General features: G+C 40.0%; 4 protein-coding genes across 6 annotated transcripts; 1 reads left to right on the top strand and 3 right to left on the bottom strand.

The window, feature by feature from the left end:
* Positions 1-769: 769 nt before the first annotated feature.
* Positions 770-2473, top strand: LOC111807568 (photosystem II D1 precursor processing protein PSB27-H2, chloroplastic). 3 transcript variants are annotated; one of them, XM_023693341.1, is made up of 5 exons: positions 781-867; positions 984-994; positions 1243-1386; positions 1720-2123; positions 2209-2473. In XM_023693341.1, exons 3-5 carry the CDS (start codon positions 1311-1313, stop codon positions 2344-2346), a joined length of 618 nt encoding a protein of 205 aa, XP_023549109.1. In that variant the 5' UTR covers positions 781-867; positions 984-994; positions 1243-1310; the 3' UTR covers positions 2347-2473. The 3 variants fall into 3 exon arrangements, with proteins under 3 accessions (XP_023549108.1, XP_023549109.1, XP_023549110.1); XM_023693340.1 differs by lacking the exon at positions 984-994 and having other exon boundaries at positions 770-867; XM_023693342.1 differs by lacking the exon at positions 984-994 and having other exon boundaries at positions 793-880.
* Positions 2474-2886: 413 nt separating this feature from the next.
* Positions 2887-6027, bottom strand: LOC111807567 (imidazoleglycerol-phosphate dehydratase-like). Its single transcript, XM_023693339.1, has 9 exons — positions 5770-6027; positions 5553-5677; positions 5211-5315; positions 4894-4986; positions 4054-4128; positions 3890-3952; positions 3419-3528; positions 3246-3321; positions 2887-3167 (listed from the first exon to the last, which is right to left on the bottom strand). The coding sequence occupies exons 1-8, from the start codon at positions 5987-5989 to the stop codon at positions 3294-3296; spliced, it is 819 nt and encodes a 272-aa protein (XP_023549107.1). The 5' UTR covers positions 5990-6027; the 3' UTR covers positions 2887-3167; positions 3246-3293.
* Positions 6028-6603: 576 nt separating this feature from the next.
* Positions 6604-13415, bottom strand: LOC111807565 (increased DNA methylation 1). Its single transcript, XM_023693336.1, has 7 exons — positions 11389-13415; positions 11178-11307; positions 11002-11087; positions 10431-10669; positions 10135-10221; positions 8325-8424; positions 6604-8238 (listed from the first exon to the last, which is right to left on the bottom strand). Exons 1-7 carry the CDS (start codon positions 13312-13314, stop codon positions 7291-7293), a joined length of 3516 nt encoding a protein of 1171 aa, XP_023549104.1. The 5' UTR covers positions 13315-13415; the 3' UTR covers positions 6604-7290.
* Positions 13416-15295: 1880 nt separating this feature from the next.
* LOC111807809 (probable serine/threonine-protein kinase WNK9) lies at positions 15296-18834 on the bottom strand. The gene is made up of 7 exons (XM_023693681.1): positions 18595-18834; positions 18461-18498; positions 18144-18371; positions 17844-18064; positions 17123-17280; positions 16691-17039; positions 15296-16604 (listed from the first exon to the last, which is right to left on the bottom strand). Exons 1-7 carry the CDS (start codon positions 18673-18675, stop codon positions 15646-15648), a joined length of 2034 nt encoding a protein of 677 aa, XP_023549449.1. The 5' UTR covers positions 18676-18834; the 3' UTR covers positions 15296-15645.
* Positions 18835-19127: the final 293 nt, after the last annotated feature.

The raw sequence follows: 19127 nt of genomic DNA on the forward strand, positions 1-19127 counted from the left end.
AGACTAATTAAACTTCTAAATCTCTACAATTATAACTAATTCAAAGCTATTTTAATAAATTATTATTATAATATTAAATTTTGCATAAATTTAAATTAATATACTTAAATTAATCTTGAAATAAATTTGAATAAGAAAACACTCCTCGCAGGTGAATGTGTAACAACCCAAACTTACAGCTCTCAAACACATGTGTTTTAAAATCATTAGACTAACAGACCAAATATGTAATGGACCAAAGCTGACAATGTAGCCGCGACAATGTTAGGAATTACAACTCTCCACCATCGGATGATATTGTCCACTTTGAGCATAAGTTCTCATAGCTTTGCTTTGGGCTTTTCTCATAGCTTTGCTTTGGGCTTTCCAAAAGGCCTTATACCAACGAGAATAGTATTCCTGACTATCATTCCCTAAATTAGCCAATGTGGGACTCACTCACTCCCAATAATCCTCAACAGACAACCACTTTGAGCATAAGTTCTCATGACTTTGTTTTGGCTTCCCAAAACGCCTTATACCAATGGGGATAGTATTCCTGACTTATAAACTCATCATCGTTCCTATAAACAGACAATACCTATAAACGGGGATAGTATTCCTGACTTACGCAGTTACAAATGATAATTTTTAAAGCAAGATACTAGGTGGTGTGTCAGTAAGGATAATATGGACTTACACAGTTACAAATGATAATTTTTAAAGCAAGATACTAGGTGATGTGTCAGTAAGGATAATGGGTCCCGAGGGAGTGGGATCTCTTAGAGAAGAGAATGGACTGTTACCGATAAAGCTGGTTGCTTTCCCAAATCCCAATTCGCTCTGTACCAAGAGATTGACGCGAAGCCGCTCTCTGCATATCCACAAGTAAGAACTCGAGGTTCATTTCCATACCCCAATTCATCCTCTTTCAATTCATTTCTAACATTTTTCTTCCACCGATTCCTCGCTGGTTCGTAACTTCGTACAATGCCGGCACAAAGTTAAGGATTAGGTATGAACTAACACGCCAGCTTCTTCTCCGTTTGCTTATGCAACACACACTCCATTTACGCACGGCTTCAGGTCGATGGATGCCTCATTTCTGTTTAATTTCTGGTTGAATTCACGACGGTTGTTTGTTTCCATCGCAAATCGGCATTCAATTGACGAATAGAATCTACAGCAAGCACTTCGCGTAATGGGAAGCTTTGATTCATGATTAACCTACGATTAAACAGAATAATGCGTTGTTTCCTGCAGGGGAATTGCTGGGGATGAAGCAGGTGTATAGCGGCTCAACTTGGCTGGAGTAATAATCAAGAACGAAGATGACTGCATTTATTCAAGCGAAGATCTGCCCTGCAACTATTTCAACATTGGATAGAATCTCAAGTGAAAATGGGCGTAAGTAACATTACCTGTAGCCATAAGTTAAGCTCCTGTGTTGGATCTGCAGCGTTGTCAAATATAATTGCACTTTCATTTTCTCAGTTAACACATCTCATGCTAGGGAGCAACTAACATTGGGTAATAATTTTATCCTGATAAATTGATTAGGGATCAAATTTGTTTATAAACTATAGAAATTAAGTTGTTGTAATTGTTACATGCTAAAACTTAAGGACTAAATCGTTACTTGTAGGAAAGTTTAGGGACTAAATAACAAGCATACTTGTTTGAACCTGAATGCATCCAAACACGAGTTTATTCTTGACTGTCTTTTATGCAACATAACAGATAAACTGCGATCCAGGTCTCAAGTTGTGCTACCATCTCAAGAACTTTGTAGGCGTAATTTATTGTGTAATGGCATGTCATTGGTTGCCTTTCTCACATTCAACAATGCATTGACACCATTGTTGGCTCGGGCCGAAGAAATGCCAAATGACAATGAGGAAGAGGAAAATGGAGTCATCGGGACGATCAAATCAATATTCGATCCAAATGAGAGAACCAAATCTGGGAAGGTATTGCCCAAGGCTTACCTGAAGTCAGCAAGGGAGGTGGTGAAGACGCTGCGTGAGTCATTACAGGAAGACTCCAAGGATGGTGCTAAATTTAGACGAACTGCAGATGCTGCAAAAGAATCCATTAGAGACTATTTAGGCAATTGGTTGGGGCAACAAGCAGTTGTTCAAGAGGTATCTTATCAAGTGAAAAATAGACATTGTAGTTCATGATGATCGTACTGAATCTATAATAACATTTTCACTTACTCACATGCAGGAATCTTACGCTGTGCTAGAGAAAGCAATAAGGTCATTGGCAGGTTTTTATGCGAAGGCTGGGCCATCTGCACCATTGCCGGAAGATGTTAAATCTGATATACTGAATGATTTGGATAAGGCTGAAGAATTCTTGTAATTGATGAGCATTTGAGCTCTAGATTAATATTTTTTTGAGGTATGTAGCATGTTAGGAATCACGACCGATCTCTACAATAGTATGATATTTTCCACTTTAAATAGTTCCCATGGATTTGCTTTCGATTTCTCTAAAAGGCCTCATATGGATAGAAATGTTTTCCTTACTTATAAATCCATGATCAACCCTTAATTTATTAAACCGATGTGGGACTCCTCTCCCAACAATTTTCAACAATCCTCCCCCTCAAATAAAGTACACCATAGAGTCGAACAGTCTCCCCTTAATCGAGGCTCGACTCCTTTCTCTAGAGCCTTGAACAAGGTACACCCTTTGTTCGGCACTTGAGTCACTTTTGAGGCTCACAACTTCTTTGTTCTACACATGGGGCATAGCTATGATACTATGTTAGGAATCACGACCCTCCACAATAATATAATATTGTTTACTTTGAGCATAAACACAATTTTCAGCCTACAATTTTGAACTTTCTGTTCTTATTTCCTCTACCCGTTGAGAAATAATTCAAAATATCAGATCGGAGTGAATAGAACATATCAAATTTTCGGCCCCGGTAATTTGAGCCTTGTTATTCAACGATAATTCAATAGAAGGCATCAATTATCAGATGCATAAACATTATTACAACAGTGATATATGACAGAAAAATGATTCAAGCTGAAGAACAAGTTATTTTCATATACAATAATGTTCGATCATCAATCCTACAAGAATCTTTCTGCCATCATCTTCCTGCTCAAACATCCATCACCAAACATGACCGACGCAAGCGTTCGAAGCATTGCTCCAATCAATCATCACTAAGTAAAGTAAAGAATGTCCCTTTAAATGATCACCATGGTCAGACTCACAACATAGTAAGGTAAGAAAGACGATACCTTTCCGTATTAAGGCACAAGTTTATCTTGCCATGTCGATGACAACAATCAGGTACGTGATAGAACACCTTTTGAACTGTAGACCAAACAATACGACCATTGCCATGGCATGTCAGAATTAACCCAGTTGATTCTCCAAATACAAGAAAGAAAAGACAAGTAAGATAGCATACCTGGGCACGGTGCCAAGACGGCGTGGGTCATACTCGGTTGCTTGTCTAAGAGCCCTCGCAAATGCTTTGAACGTAGCTTCAATAATATGATGAGAATTCTTTCCAGCAAGCTGTTCATCAACAGATTGGTTTTGGAATAAAGTGAAATTAGAACAGAAGTTATGTACAATAACTCAACGACCAATGTAGCTACTGTAATAAGCAGAAAATCATTAGCCTGACTAAGAAGATAAAAGACTTGGCTCACACTAAAACCGTGAGATCTCACATCAATTGGGGAGGAGAACGAAACATTCTTTATAAGGGTGTGGAAACCTCTCCCTAGCAGACACGTTTTAAAAACATTGAGGGAAAACCCGAAAGGAAGAGCCCAAAGAAGACAATATCTGCTAGTGGTGGGCTTGGGCCGTTACAAAAAAAATTTCAAAAACATCATTGTAAATACAACAAAAACTGCTCCAAAATTTTTACCTGTCGAATGTGAAGAGTCATACCAGAAGTATTCACCAGAGACTGGAAGAAATGCTCCACCAACTATTACATCAGAAAAACAGAAGTAAAGAACTATTCTGGAATGGGTTTTACTAAGATGATGGCATGAAATCATAAATGAAAAAAAGAGATGTTTAGAACACCTGGGTGTCATATGTTCCAACTCTCTCAGTAGGTATCTGTAGATCATAACTCAAATGTGGCCGGCCAGATAAATCCTGTATATAACTTCAACCTAAGTCACTAGAATGCAGAATGAATGAAAAGAAATCAAACGCATAATGAACACTTGAAAGATCAGAATAAGTACAAATTGAAAATTTTAATCTTTGGGAGATCTTAAGAGATCTCAACCCTCCTAACCCCTAAGTTTGGGAAGTTAGAACAAGTTCTCCTGCTCTAAATGATTTACAGACAGCTCAAATTGTAAGCCTCCCTAAACTATGGGACTTGACAAGTGAGACATTTAATGGAATTGAAGATTAGTTCCCAGCTGGAGACAATTATAATTTCCATTGATAAAAGATGTGAGATCTCACGTCGGTTGGAGAGGAGAACGAGATCTTTCTTATAAAGGTGTGGAAACCTCTCTCTCTAGTGGACACGTTTTACAAACCTTGAAGGGAAGTCCGGAATGAAAAGCCCAAAGAGGACAATATTTGCTAGCGGTGGGCTTGGGCTGTTACAAATGGTATCAGAGCCAGACACTGAGCGGTGTGCCAGCAAGGACATTGGGCCCCCAAGGGGGGTGGATTGTGAGATCCCACATTGGTTGGAGAGGGGAATGAAACATTCCTTATAAGGGCATGGAAATCTCTCCCTAGTGGACGCGTTTTAAAATCCTAGAGGGGAAGCCCGAAAAGAAACGCCTAAATAGGACAATATATGCTAGCGGTGGGCTTGGGCTGTTACAAAAGATCTAACCGTCTTTATTTAACAGCAAAAATATGGAAGCATAAAAATGAATATCACACGGATCATACTAGTGAGACATGGACAAGTGCTTCATCAAGAGGAGCTGAGAAGTCTCCAAACCGATAAATTCCTTTCCGATCACCAAGTGCATTCAGCAAAGCCTACAGAGCAAGAAGATCTAACGAATTAATTTGCAATAGTAAATAGACAATGGAGCTAAGAAATCGAGTTTTTCCTGAAATTTTGAAACTGGACCAGTTCATAAGCCATAGAAAACTTCTTAAAACTCTAATAGACATGGATGAACACAGAAAATATCTCCAGTCATACAATACAACAGTCTGAAAAATTACAACTTAAACTTCTATAATAAGTTGTACAATACCGATCCAATTGCAAGGGCAACATCTTCATTAGTGTGGTGATCATCAATGTGGATGTCTCCCGTGGCCCTTACGTGCACATCGAAAACCCCATGTGAAGAAAGTTGCTAACAAGAACAAATAATTTCTTTTAGAACAAATAAAATATTCCTCAACCAAGTTTGGACAAACAAATTCCTATCATACCATCTAAATTTCAGATAGGAGAAGCTAAAAACAATCAATTCCAGTCAGCAACGACGGGTTATTTTCAACCAAACAATACAACCATTGAGCGTACATTGAACGCAGAGCATTCACTTCATAGTTTCTTCAAAGCAAAAGACAATTCTGGAACCACTTACATCTAACATATGATCAAGAAATGGAATCCCGGTATTACTATCCGCAATCCCAGAACCATCCAGGTTTATCTTGACAGATACATTTGTTTCCTTGGTGACCCTTTTCACTTCGCCCACGCGAGGCCCTGAAATTTCAAATAGAAACAGATTCACGAACATCAGAAAGCTTATGAAGAAAATCAATGGCTATTCATCAAAAATAGGGTTCAGACTCAACCTGAAGAAGGGGCCACCGGAGAGCCGTTTCCTTCAGATGAAGAAGCACAACATACTGTCCTATTAAATTCCATTCTACCGATGAGTTTAAGAGATGAAACAGAAGGGTGAAAATGGAAGGGAGAGGAAGAAATCTGAGGAACCCTAAACCCAACCTTGGGTTTCAGTAGCATCAGCGAAGTGGGAGAGCTTAGGAGGCGGGGAGATGAAGAAAGCTCCATTACAGTGGGTTTAGATTAGCTGTAAACAAAATACCTGAACTAAGTAGGTCGACCTTTGGGCTTGGATTTTTTTTTTTTTTTTTTTTTTNCTAAATTATATAAAAAAAACAAAAAAAAAAATTAAATCTCTCGAAAGTCAATCTTCAAACTATTAGGATTATGGAAAAATTAATTACATAAAAAATAAGAAAAAGATTTTTAGGGCAAAATTGAAAATGCAAAAAAATACAAAAAAATTATTAAAAATTTTGAGATTTAAAAAGATTTTTTTTTTCTTTTTTTTGGGTATCAAGAGAATAAAAGTAGTTTGATACTCGGGTTCTGTCATTATGAGCATTGAGCTCAGGGGCAATTTGAATTAGCCGATCTTACAAAATTGATCAAGGAACTGTCACATGACCTCGAGTTAGGCTACGAAAAGTGCGAATGTGTGGAGAATTTTCACTGCTCATGGGGCGATTTGAAAAGCTCATGCTAAGAAAATTCTCCAGTGTCACATGGAGCTCAGGGACGATTTGAATTAGCACGAGCTTTCTTCGAGTAGGGGCGGAAATTTGTTTAAGGAACTAAATCAATCACTTAGAAAAGAAATGGAAAAAGTTAATGATCTAAAATGAGGAACAAAAGCTTAAACTATATAATTACAATTTCATCTTCTTCATAAAAGAAGTGATTCCAATGACAACAGTTAGCAGCAAACAATGGCTTCCCCATTTCTAACTCTTCCTAAAAACTATATCTTTTTACCCTAAGCTCTCATGATAGGCAGAAGCTTCCCAGAAAATGCTCAAATTAGACGATGCCCATTACAGACAGCAGCAAAAATTCAAAACAAAATGAGGTGTGACAAGCTTGGAGATTTCAGAAAACACCCTTCTATACAGTACGAGGTTGGTCATTCATAACGATCTTACGAGTTAAACGAACGAATCAATATCAATATATTCCACCAACAAAACCTCGAGAACTCGAAAACGTCATACAATTCGGCTGAGCAGCAGGTAACAGATACGTTCGAGGCACACCGGTGCTGGAACCATATGATGACTTTGATCAAGAATGGAAATGCTCCATTTCTAGAAAATATGTCGTCCATACCGTGAAGTCTGAGCTTCCGACAAGCCAGCCAGAACGATGAACGAGCTCATGTTTCAGCAGCAATTCCAGAAGAGATAGGCAGTGAATAGAACCATGCTACTTCCATCAAGGGCTCCTCTGTGAGCCCAGCACAACCAGCAAAGTGATTGCATGAGAAATACCCATATAATTAGGAGATGAAACATCAACGTGGAGGCAATTTATCAAACTGAACCAGATTCAGCTCTCTCTTCCTGAAGACCACCTCTGGCTTTTGCCCCACACGACTGTGGAGAATTTTCACTGCCACAAATTCCATCAGAAATAGCTTCTTTCACATAAGCTATTGCATTTTTGCAATCCGATGTAGTTTCGAAGGGTCGAGTAGGTTTAAGAGAATTAGCATGTGCATCATCTTCAGGAGAATCCATTATGGATGGCACGTTTTCGAGCTCAAACGTGCCATTGCCTGTAGTAGGAGAAAAAGATTTCCTCACGTAAACGGAGTCAGCCAACTTGTGCCCAGCATGAGCGTTGGAACAAATTATTCCTTCATTTGAAACCTTGACCTTAGGTTCAAGAAAATTGTTCAAAGACGTATCAGCTGCCATACATTGGGAAGTCGACTGCGAACGATCCTCTAAACCATGCCGAATTCCAGGCTTATCATCGGAATCAGAATCCAAAGTTACGGTTTGCATAGGAGAACACGGCATTTTAGCTTCACAAAATGCATCCAGAGGACTATTAGCAGTAGAAGTATCATTTAGAGAAACAGACACGGATTCAGGATTCGGATTAGTGACAGCAACTTCATTTGTTTTCGCCTTAAAGTGATGCTGTTCAGTGTCATCACAACTTCGAGGTTCGTGGCCAGACGAGGTCTCTGTATCGATCTTAGGACTACTAAACTCTGTACTTCTACAATCCGTTCGCTTTGCACCTTCTAAGCAAAAACCTGAGCCAGTAGAAGGATTCTCCTCAACAATTGACTCTTGGATTAACAACTTCTGTAACATATCTGTTCCAGGGAACACCAACATGTTCATCAATCTCATTTCTTGTTTGAGTGATGGCTCCAAAGAACTAAAGCCAAAAATCACATTCCATGTATGCATGAGCTCAGCGATTGCTGGTATAATCAGTTTCTCAACCTTAAGCGTGCGGAGAGCCTAAATAGAAGAAAACCCGATAAATGCTGCAGCCATTGAAGTCTATCAACAAATAGGAAGAGATTAACATCTTTTGTGTAACTTACAGATTCGATCGCGCAAAAAAGCCGACGGCACATTCCTTGACGTCTATATATATGGCGGGTTCCGATGAATGGCATCTCAGCTAACTTGGTGCAATGAAACCTAACCATACAAAAGATAGAACATATCAGCAAAACCTTACTGCCCAAGCAAGCATCAAAACTGAACCATTCAACCAAAAAAGACATCAGATAACCATTTTATAGCGGTATCTTCCTCCACAAACTATATGATTAGAAGATATCAAATCCTACAGGATAAATCATCAAGTATGCCTAAAAGTTAACTTCCTTCAAGAGAAGTCTGCAACCTTTACCAACAGAACAAATACCGACCTAAAACTCACTAAATGGACACACGACTACACCAATATAAAAAAAACAACTATTTACGAACAGGCCACCAAAAAATAAAAAGAAAATGAACATGAATTGTAACCGTCCAAACCTACCGCTAGCAGATATTATCCTCTTCGGGCTTTTCTTTCCAGGCTTCCCATCAAGGTTTTAAAACGTGTCTGCTAGAGAAAGGTTTCCACCACCATTATAAGAAGTGTTTCGTTCTCCTCTCCAACTAATGTGGGATCTCACAATCCACTCCCATTGGGGGTCAGCGTCCTCGCTGACACACTGCCTGGTGTCGGGCTTTGATACCACTTCTAACCACCCATGTCCACCACTAGCAGATATTGTCCTCTTCGGGCTTTCCTTTCCAGGCTTCCCCTCAAGGTTTTAAAACGCGTCTACTAGAGAGAGGTTTCCACACCCATATAAGGAATGTTTCGTTCTCTTCTCCAACTAATGTGGAATCTCACATTCCACCCCCCTTAGGGCTCAGCGTCCTCGCTGGCACACCACCCGATGTCTGACTCTTACACCATTTGTAACCGCCCAAGCCCACCGCTAGCAGATATTGTCCTCTTCGGGCTTTTCTTTCCAGGTTTTCCCTCAAAGTTTTAAAACGCGTCTACTAGGGAGAGGTTTCCACACTCATTTTAAGGAATGCTTCGTTCTGCTCTCCAATCAACGTGGGACCTCACATCAATTCTCTACAATAATTTTTTCTAATGGAACTTGACCACAAATTTAGAAGCCAACATATAAATCCTACTGACATTGAAGACCCATTTTCTTCCTATGGAGAAAATAAATCCAAAAGAAGAATTTTAATTGTAGCACATTTTAAGTTCTAATATAAACACCATGAAAAGTTCAGTTCACAGCAAAAGATCATAAAAGCAATCTAAGGATCCCTTGATATAGATTTCTTATTTATGCTCCATATTGCTCGTCTAGCATCCATCACTTTGAAGGATACAAGAAACCACCTTCCTTTTGGGATTCTTGTATCCCAACAGAACGACCTAAGGAGAAAAAATGTACTAACTTTTACATTTCTTGTCAAAGGTCCAATTCTTTCTTGAGTGTTCTTTTTTGAGCCAAGGGCTTGATCAGCACCATTAATATATTCGGAACCAATCGTCAAAAACACAAGTTAATATAACTAACCTAGTTTCATTACTGGACTCCTACTAATGAAGTCCTTTACTTGCAAAGTTACACAATCATACAACTAGAACCAATCTACAATCTACAATCTACAATCTATCAACTGTCAAGATCAGTTTAATTGCCTAAAGACAAACCATATAAAAGCCACAACATGAACTCTCCTATATCATTCGATCAATCACGTATAGAATTAGAAACATAGCAAATATTTCAATCCAGAGGATGGTCGATTTGAATTTTTTTCCTTCTCCAATACCAAGTTAATATGTAGATGCAACACGATAAGTCTAATGCACGATACCTGATTGTCGCTGCAGAGATGATTTCATCACCCCTTTCCAAAATGGCAGTGTAGAAGCCACTATAATTAAGCCTATAAAAGTTTGATCTGGAAAGTTAAACATGATACATGTCAGAAATTTCAAAGTACGACAGTCAACACAATGAGCTAGAAGATCTTGTTAGTTGAAACAATGGATTAATCAAGCTTATTTCCATGATCACGTTATTATTTGAAAGAGCACTCCTAAAGTATCAAAATTATGATTATGAGAACAAACTATATCAGTATTGAAAGTTAAGAAAAAAAATTCTTACCCGCAGTTGTAAAGAACATTATGAATTAGATTTATCCCACTCCTCCTGTCAACAATTGGCAAAAAGCATTCATCCATAACTGTTAATGCAACAGCCAGTTTAGAGTTGCATTCAATCCTTTGAGAAAGCCCACGAACAGATACATCCAGATCTTCATTTGTTCTACGGACAAGAGACCATGAGAATCCTGCATCTAATTCATGTTTCACCCCCAGATACTTCTGCAAATTCTCAAAAAGCTGTAAAATACTATAATTAGTCTGCAGGTGAAAAACTTAAGTGGGAAACTAGAGTTCTTTACTTAAAAGCAGAAAACATCCACTAGCGGAATTGGAAACTAAGGAACCTTATACCACTACACTACATGGTCACCAGCATGCATAGACTAAAAGCATGATCGTGGAAGCCTGTATTCACTTGTGATGTGATTGAATTCTAATGAAAAATTGAATAATCTCCACAGTTCTTCAACCACTTTGTTCACAACATCCACAATAACAAATAACGTGCGCAAAATTAAAGCCATACTATAAGAAGATTGAGAGCTAAAATAAAATGAAAATTTTGCTACCTCTCTGCAATTCTTGCCACAAAAAGAGGTGACTGAACCATTGGACTGAACAGGAGTATCCATTTCCGCACTGCAGGATTCATGAACTGCAGCAACAACCAAAATAAAAATTATATAATCACAGATGATGAGCAAGGAAGAGGAAAGAAATAAAAGAGAACAAATTGAAGCCATACACTTTTTCTCGCATAACACACAAGTAGATATTTCAGGAACAATGGTATTTTCTCCCTGAGAAATATCAACATTGGCAACTCCACAATACTTGCAAGTACAATTTGGGCAGTGCCAATCTCCCGGAGGAATCTGTACCAAAGGAATAAGTAATCGAGGGGGATAAGTCTTTACATAGCTAACACAGAAAAAAAAATGACTAAACTACTCTACCTGAATATCTAAACAACTCTGATGAAAAGTTGATGGACATCCATCACAACAGATCAAGTCTCCACCATCTCCACAGATGCCACATGTATCGTCATTCGGATCATCACCATCAACTTCAACTGTGTGGAAACTGAGACGTTTAGACTCCTCCTGTCTATTCCATGCATCTCTCTGGCACTGCAAAAGCGAAACCCCAGACTCCAAAAAGATGTTTTGAAAAGGTTGACGTAATTTGCTTCCAGCATGTATCTCAAACTTTGAGACAGTGAGGATTTTGCTACAGCAACCGCAATGAATACCGTCTCTAGTAATCCACCCCTCCAGCATCACTCGGGTCTGTCTGCGGTTCATGTACCGGACCTTTTGGCTCAACTGCACAGTTCCAGAATCGATAAGCCAGGAAAGCAGAGTCCTCTTACCAGTATATGGAACAAATCCATCATTCTCTGAATCTAATCCCCTATTAGAGCCACGAACTAACAATCCAAGCTTTCTACCTCTTCTTCCATGTAAAATACGTGAATTGGATCCAGAAGAAGATTTTACAGTGGTATCACGTGAATACTTACCGGAGCTTTGACCTTTGGAGTTGACACTGGGACACCCATTCTCGTTCAATTTAATTTTACAAGATTTTCCACCCTGCTTTACGAAAGTGCTCAACTTTTCTTCATTGCTATCACTGTCCATGCTGTCCATGTCATTTTTTGTACCAGCAGACCTCAGTGCACTTGCTTCTCTGGCATTTTCACTGTCACTATCATCTCTCTGCTTATTTTTCCATTTGTTCTCAATTTTCTTTCGAGTTTTCCTAGTTAATTGACTGAGAATATCATCTGATATTGGCGTAAATGAACCATCAGCACTAGGCTTAGCCTCTGCACCTTCTTCATTCAATTGCTTTTGAAGGGCATCATAAGCCTTAATAATTGACCAATAAGCCGTGCCACTGGGATTAACATAGACCGCATCTAAATAATCTCTATTCCTTCTGGGTCTGTAATCGATTTTCCAGCCCGCACTAAGGAGCATTCCCCTGATCCTTTCACGTAGCTTTTGTTTCTCTGTTCCACTGCCTCGTTTTATTTTTCCTTCCTTTGCTGTACTTGGGGGAGTCTCTTCACATGGAAGTTTTTCAACTTCACAACTTGCCCTCTTGGTAGATTTATGAGCTTCAACAACCTTTTTTCTCGGCTTCAATGACACACTACTGTCACCTGAATCCCAACTGCAACCCTTTATGTTTTTTGTTGATGACGGTGTTTGAAAATCTGTCCGGTCTTTCTCTGGCTTAGAAAAGGGATCCTGTTTCACATTCAGCTTAGTTTCTGGGTACACTGAAGGTGTAACCGTCACTTTCGTCTTCAGAGTATCTTCAGTCCTTCGACTCTTTCTACTTTCTTCTAATTTGCAATGATCATACATCTCGGATGATCCACTCACATTTTTCTTCTTGTTTACCAGGACCTTTAAAACTCCATTTTTCCCCTGAACCCTGATTGCTTCTTCAGAGTGACCCCTAAACTTATCTCTCAACAAGGATGTTGGGAGATGAGGTCCGTCATTATCCGACTCAAAGCTAATCTTTCGGGGAGGCCTATCTCGATCAAAGCAATCGGTTTGCTCTGCATACAAGTTCTTTCTCTTGTCCACCAAAGCATGCCTGCTAGAAGCGGTTCCAAATTCCCTGTCGATGCCACTTCGAGGCAGTTTCATGGAACCAAGAAACTGTCCTCCACTGTCATTAAAACTCTTCCTCCGCCGAGTCTCGCCGTCAGTTTCATCGTACTCATTGAAATCAAAAACCTCTAAGGTCTCCACATTTCTTCGTAAACCATCCACATCCATCCGGTTGATTAAATCATCATCATTCCGCTTAACATACTGCAACCTATCCTTCTTTCTGATACTTCCACTCTCATCCATAACATCCTTCCCAAAAGAATTCAAACCATTACAAACCCGAATGGTTTCAGGACCAACCCGTCTGCGATGGGGCAGCAATACCTCATCACTGGACCCAGAATCACTCANCTAGGTGGAACAGGGAGCCAACTAACGGTGAGGATCTTGCCATGTAAGACAGCAACTGAGCTACGGTGGATTGCATTCCGACGTGGCGAGATCTCAGTGGAAGCATAAGATTGCTAGCTGTTTTTAGAATTCTGACTGTACTTAATTTATTTAATTTATTTATTTATTTATTTATTGCTTTTTGGAATTTCTGTATTTATATAGTGATATTTCGTTTTGTTGAGGTCGTGCTGGTTAAGGTATTGACGAGGAAATTGAGAGACACGCGCGGTACAGCGCGTGATACACGCTAGAATTACAGCGGGATGTTTTGTTGACGTGAGAGGACGTGGAATTGGAGGCCCGTGCTATTAGCAATGATAATGGGCTCCGATTTGGGCCTTATTAGAATTTCGTGGGCCTACTTTTGGATTGGGCTCACGACTGGGCCCAATCTTTCAGAAAAATAATTGGGAAATTTCCATATTGCCCCCACCATCTCATTTCTTTCAATGCTATCCTACATGGAAAATAATGTATACATAAATAATCAATAGTTTAGCTTTAAGTTTAGGAGATCTCTTCTCGAAAAACGGGGCAGGTTATTTCGGTGTAAAATTGTGCTCGATTNTGCATTAACCAAACGGGACCCCGAAGCCCCAGCGCCTCCAAACCCATCCTCTTTTTTTCTAACAATTAAGCAACCAGACGAGTTCCTAGTCTTCACCAAAACCCCCGACGGTCCCCCAGATCTCACGCCGTCCTCCATTCAAACCAACCCCCAACGCAAGAACCCTAAATTAAAAAAAATCCCTCCATACCCATATTGAACTGCCCAGCAAACCTAATAAAATCCATCTTNGTATTGACGAGGAAATTGAGAGACACGCGCGGTACAGCGCGTGATACACGCTAGAATTACAGCGGGATGTTTTGTTGACGTGAGAGGACGTGGAATTGGAGGCCCGTGCTATTAGCAATGATAATGGGCTCCGATTTGGGCCTTATTAGAATTTCGTGGGCCTACTTTTGGATTGGGCTCACGACTGGGCCCAATCTTTCAGAAAAATAATTGGGAAATTTCCATATTGCCCCCACCATCTCATTTCTTTCAATGCTATCCTACATGGAAAATAATGTATACATAAATAATCAATAGTTTAGCTTTAAGTTTAGGAGATCTCTTCTCGAAAAACGGGGCAGGTTATTTCGGTGTAAAATTGTGCTCGATTTCATACGATACCCGAGAATTCTCTTTAGTTGGGGTACTACTATTGGATTCAAAAAAGCATAGGCCTTCGACAATTTAGCTTGTGAGTCGAAAGGGTCAAGTCCTAAATCGCAATCGGGTTGGTCTTGTAGTTCAACAAAACTCAAACTCACACAATACAGTATCTGTCATCAATGAATACAAACATAACAACTCAGCCAATAAATGTGAGATCTCATATCAGTTGGAGAGGGAAACGAAACATTCATTATAAGTGTGTGAAAACATGTCCCTAATAGACACGTTTTAAAACCCGTGAGGCTGATGGCAATACGTAATGGGCTAAAGCGGACAATATTTACTAACGGTGGGCTTGGGCTATTACAAATGGTATTATAGCTAAACACCAAGCAGTGTGCGAGCGAGGATGCTAGCCCTCAAAAGGGGTGGATTGTGAGATCCCACCGTGGGTAGAGAGGGGAACGAAGCATTCATCATAAGGGTGAAGAAACCTTTCCCTAATAGACACGTTTTTAAAACCTTGAGGCTGGCCAAACAATATCTTCTAGCAGTGGACTTGGGCTATTACAAATGGTACCAGAGCCAAACACGGAGTAGTGTGCCAACGAGGACGCTGAGGCTTCAAAAGGGGTAGATTGTGAGATCCCACGTTGATTTAAGAGATGAACGAACCGTGATGCAATCATTTATTGAGATACACTTCATTTTACCATTTGTATTAGAATAGCATAAAAGAGGTGCCTTTCCATATGTGTTTCCAAGGGTTTGGTAAAGAGCCACCACAGCCTCACATTAAAAGTTATGGCGTGCCTTTAATACCCAACCAAGTTGCCCAACTTGGGCGTTGCAGCCGCAATCAAGCCCATGCCATATCCAATACACGAGTCTTCAAAGGGCATCTTTGCTTGCCAATCGACAACCAAATAAGGCCAACACACTCATAATCTCAAAAGGGTATCTACACATTCAAACAAATAGGCCCTCTTTTATGATACCCATTAGGATTTCTTGTTCTAAAAGTCTATAGCATCAACAGGAAGTGAGGTTGCTCTTTGTAGAGAATAAGGTAACAATGTCCCTGCATAGAAGCTCTTGGCCGTAATCATCAGCTCGGGACTACCCGACTCGTCGACATCGAAGCTGTCGTCTTGAAAGGTTCGGTTTTCCAACACGTTGTCAGCAGCAACATGAGGGGAATGTGAAGTGATACCAGCCTTATGTTTTGCTGCTTCATTGATATTTGGTGAAAGCAACGATACGAAAGCTCCACGGTCAGTCTCGGCAAGGTTCGGATTCGGCTGTAAGCTGAAAGATTTTACCTTGACTCCTAATTGTTGATCCCTTAACTCCCTCAACTGCATTTGATATTTAGCCTTGAGCCATCTTAGTTCTTGTCGAATCTCGTTCTCAGGATCATCGGCAAATGACACCAAACGATTCGATGAGCTCGAGTTTCTCATTCGGAATTCTGTTTGATGATCATTATTGTTCTTATGTACACTACTTTCTTCCTTCTTGAACTTCAGCTGTTCTGATGCTCCTCCATGTGATTCATCGCCATCTCGCTGCGCCCAAATATCGGCATAATGGATATCGATCGGATTCTCCGATGAACCATTGAATTGTTCCGACCCCTCAACTTGGTATGTAATCTCCTCAAAACGTCCATGGATAGAAGCACAGCCATGCTCCTCAGAACACTGAAGAACGTGTAGATTCTTCATCGTCGGATGGTTCGGCGAAACGTAATCCAAAACCGAACCGTTTAAAGCACAATTGTGACAAACATTAGCATCAGAGCTTGTTCCTCTCTTCCATTCTGGCACCAATGTAGCTATCTCATCATCTATCATATCAGCAATCTTCTTCACATCTTGATCAGTAATATCAAGCTCAGAAACCATCTCATTTGCAACACTTAAAGCACTATCATTCTCTAAATCGAACGGGAAGTAGATGTTTCGTATTCGACCTGCAAGACGACATACTAAATTAGATTTACCGTAACCCATCATCTTAAACTTTCGTTCTTCGTTCTTCGTTCTTCGTTCTTCTTACCTTCTTTATCCGCAATCCGAAGCCGTAGAAATATATCGTCGTTGCCTCTTCTTCTCCCTTGAATCGTTATATCAACATCTGCCAAATGCTCATCGTCTTGACACGAAAAAAGATCGATTTCGCTCACTTCGTTATCAATCAAACAGTAATCCAAACCATTGTTCACTTCATCATATTCAGAATAGTAATCTATTGGCATGAGTAAAGAATCACAACCATCCATTTGAAGAAAAGGGTCATTCAAAAGCTCTCTAGCAGACAGCCTAGTCGACACGGTAGCCAAGCATTTCTCGACGAAAACCCGAACCTCGAGATCCTTTACCTTATACAAGGCATCAGGCTTCTTCCCCTGAAAGGAAGATGTAAGAAACAAGCACCACAATGAACAAAACTTGAAGAAAATGAACATGAACATGAACATTGATATCTTACAGAGATAACTTTCTTGTAAATCTGAACAGGGTGAGTGCATTCACTGTATGGATATTCAAAAGTAACCATCTCAAGGATACACATTCCAAAAGAATAGATATCAACCAGTTCATTATACTCCTCTTCATAAATCTCTGGAGCCATAAACTCTGGTGTTCCTGAAATGATGAAAAATCAAACCCAGAAAATGAGGATTCTGTTCTTCGCAGTCCCACATTGGCTAATTAAAGGGTTGATCATGGGTTTATAAGTAAGGAATACATCTCCATTGGTACAAGATCTTCTAGGAAAACCATAAAAGCTTAGGCTCAAAGTGGACAATATCATACCACTGCGAAGAGTCATGGTTCCTAACATGGTATCAGAGTCATGCCCTTAACTTAGTGATACCAATGGAATTCTCAGATGTCAAACAAAAAAATTGTGAGGCTCGAGGGCTTCAGAGTCAAAAGTGACTAAAGTGTCAAACATAGGGTATACTTTGTTCGAGGGCTCTATAGGCCTCGGGGGAGGCTCTATGGTATACTTTGTTCGAGGGGAGGATTGTTGGGAGAGGAGTCACACATTGGCTAATTAAGTAGTTGATCATGGGTTTATAAGCCAGGAATACGAGGTCTTTTGGAAGAACCGAAAGCAAAACGACTAGAGCTTAGGTTTAAAGTGGACAATATCATATTATTGTGGAGAGTCGTGGTTCCTAACACATGATTCAATGACTTACCAACACATCGAACGGCATGGGATTTACGAAGAACAGCAGCAAGTCCAAGATCACCAATCTTGACTTCCCCTTGATTCCCATTGACAAAGATATTATCACATTTAAGATCTCTGTGGATTACAGGAGGATCATGGCTATGAAGATAATGAAGCCCTTGTAAAATCTGTCTGCACCAATGCTTCACAGCTCTGATATTCACTCTCTTGTGCTTCAGCCTGTATCTGCACAGACAAATTTGGTCGGAAAACATGTTTTTCGACAAACCCATTTGAGGAAAAACACCATGGAAACGAAACTCACTGTCTGAGAGTCCCGGAAGTGAACATCTCTGTAACGAAGTTAATGTTTCTATTAGCAGTGTCGACCCAGGAAGAACAGAATTTCATTATGTTCTTATGTTTTAGCGTCTTCAATAAATGGATTTCTCTGTATAGCCTCTCGAGATCGTCAGGGGTTTGAAGGAAATCACAGAGCTTCACTTGATTCCATGCCACTTCAATGCCATCGTATTCATCGAAAGCTCTGTAACTATCAGACAGAAAAAACCCATTAGAACAGGAAGAACAGACATGTTGGAAAAAAACAGAGGAGGGTGCTCTTTGTTGTTCTGTTCTTACACTGTCTTGGATGCTCCTTTGCCAAGAACATCATTGTACTGAAGAAAGCAATGGAACAAGACACAAAAAGGGTTTTCAGTAAAGATCAAAACTCATTGTTATGTAACACAAAACATGAGATTCTCCGAACATACTCTTCCATATCTGCCGGTGGGATCAACTTCGACATATTCAGAGATGTCTGCTTCAGAATCTGTTGCTGTAGCGCCATTCATTCCTTTACCTTCGTCGAGGTGAGAGGATTTGTGGAATCTCTGAAGGAAAAAACAGAAATTTTGAAATGGGTTTTGTTTGGATGAGAAGAAGAGAGAGAAAGAAGAGAGAGAGAGAGAGAGAGACAGCCTAGGAAAGTTCACCAAGAGGACAAGGCTTAATTGCCAACTACTCAGAGCCAACGAAGCAGAGGATTTCAGAAACCAGCTAACCCCACTAATAATCAGACAAAAAAAAAAAAACCTCTCCTTTTCACAATCCACCCCTTTCCCGCCACGGTTTTTGTTGTCACACTCTCGCGTCCACCCGACCCAGCGTCCTCGATTGTACTCGTTCCCTTCTTCAATCTATGTGGGAACTCCTAATCCATCCGTCTTCGAGACCCAGCATCTTTGCTGGCACACTGCTTTGTGTATACACCCTAAGTTCAATGTTTTCGATGGCACTCGTTCCC

This window comes from Cucurbita pepo, chromosome LG12 (assembly GCF_002806865.2).
Source record: "Cucurbita pepo subsp. pepo cultivar mu-cu-16 chromosome LG12, ASM280686v2, whole genome shotgun sequence".
In the NCBI taxonomy this organism is placed as follows: domain Eukaryota; kingdom Viridiplantae; phylum Streptophyta; class Magnoliopsida; order Cucurbitales; family Cucurbitaceae; genus Cucurbita; species Cucurbita pepo.

Coding starts and splice junctions, on each gene's coding strand:
- LOC111807568 (XM_023693340.1), top strand. CDS start 1,311: ATGACTGCATTTATTCAAGCGAAGATCTGCCCTGCAACTATTTCAACA. Junction 1,387..1,719: donor AATCTCAAGTGAAAATGGGC/GTAAGTAACATT, acceptor GCAACATAACAG/ATAAACTGCGATCCAGGTCT. Junction 2,124..2,208: donor AACAAGCAGTTGTTCAAGAG/GTATCTTATCAA, acceptor ACTCACATGCAG/GAATCTTACGCTGTGCTAGA.
- LOC111807567 (XM_023693339.1), bottom strand. CDS start 5,989: ATGGAGCTTTCTTCATCTCCCCGCCTCCTAAGCTCTCCCACTTCGCTG. Junction 5,678..5,769: donor TCCGGTGGCCCCTTCTTCAG/GTTGAGTCTGAA, acceptor TTGAAATTTCAG/GGCCTCGCGTGGGCGAAGTG. Junction 4,129..4,893: donor CACTTGTCCATGTCTCACTA/GTATGATCCGTG, acceptor AGTTATATACAG/GATTTATCTGGCCGGCCACA.
- LOC111807565 (XM_023693336.1), bottom strand. CDS start 13,314: ATGGATGAGAGTGGAAGTATCAGAAAGAAGGATAGGTTGCAGTATGTT. Junction 10,222..10,430: donor AATGTTCTTTACAACTGCGG/GTAAGAATTTTT, acceptor TTAACTTTCCAG/ATCAAACTTTTATAGGCTTA. Junction 8,239..8,324: donor TTTTTTGCGCGATCGAATCT/GTAAGTTACACA, acceptor TCTTCTATTTAG/GCTCTCCGCACGCTTAAGGT.
- LOC111807809 (XM_023693681.1), bottom strand. CDS start 18,675: ATGAATGGCGCTACAGCAACAGATTCTGAAGCAGACATCTCTGAATAT. Junction 18,499..18,594: donor CCACCGGCAGATATGGAAGA/GTATGTTCGGAG, acceptor TGCTTTCTTCAG/TACAATGATGTTCTTGGCAA. Junction 18,065..18,143: donor ACTTCCGGGACTCTCAGACA/GTGAGTTTCGTT, acceptor TTGTCTGTGCAG/ATACAGGCTGAAGCACAAGA.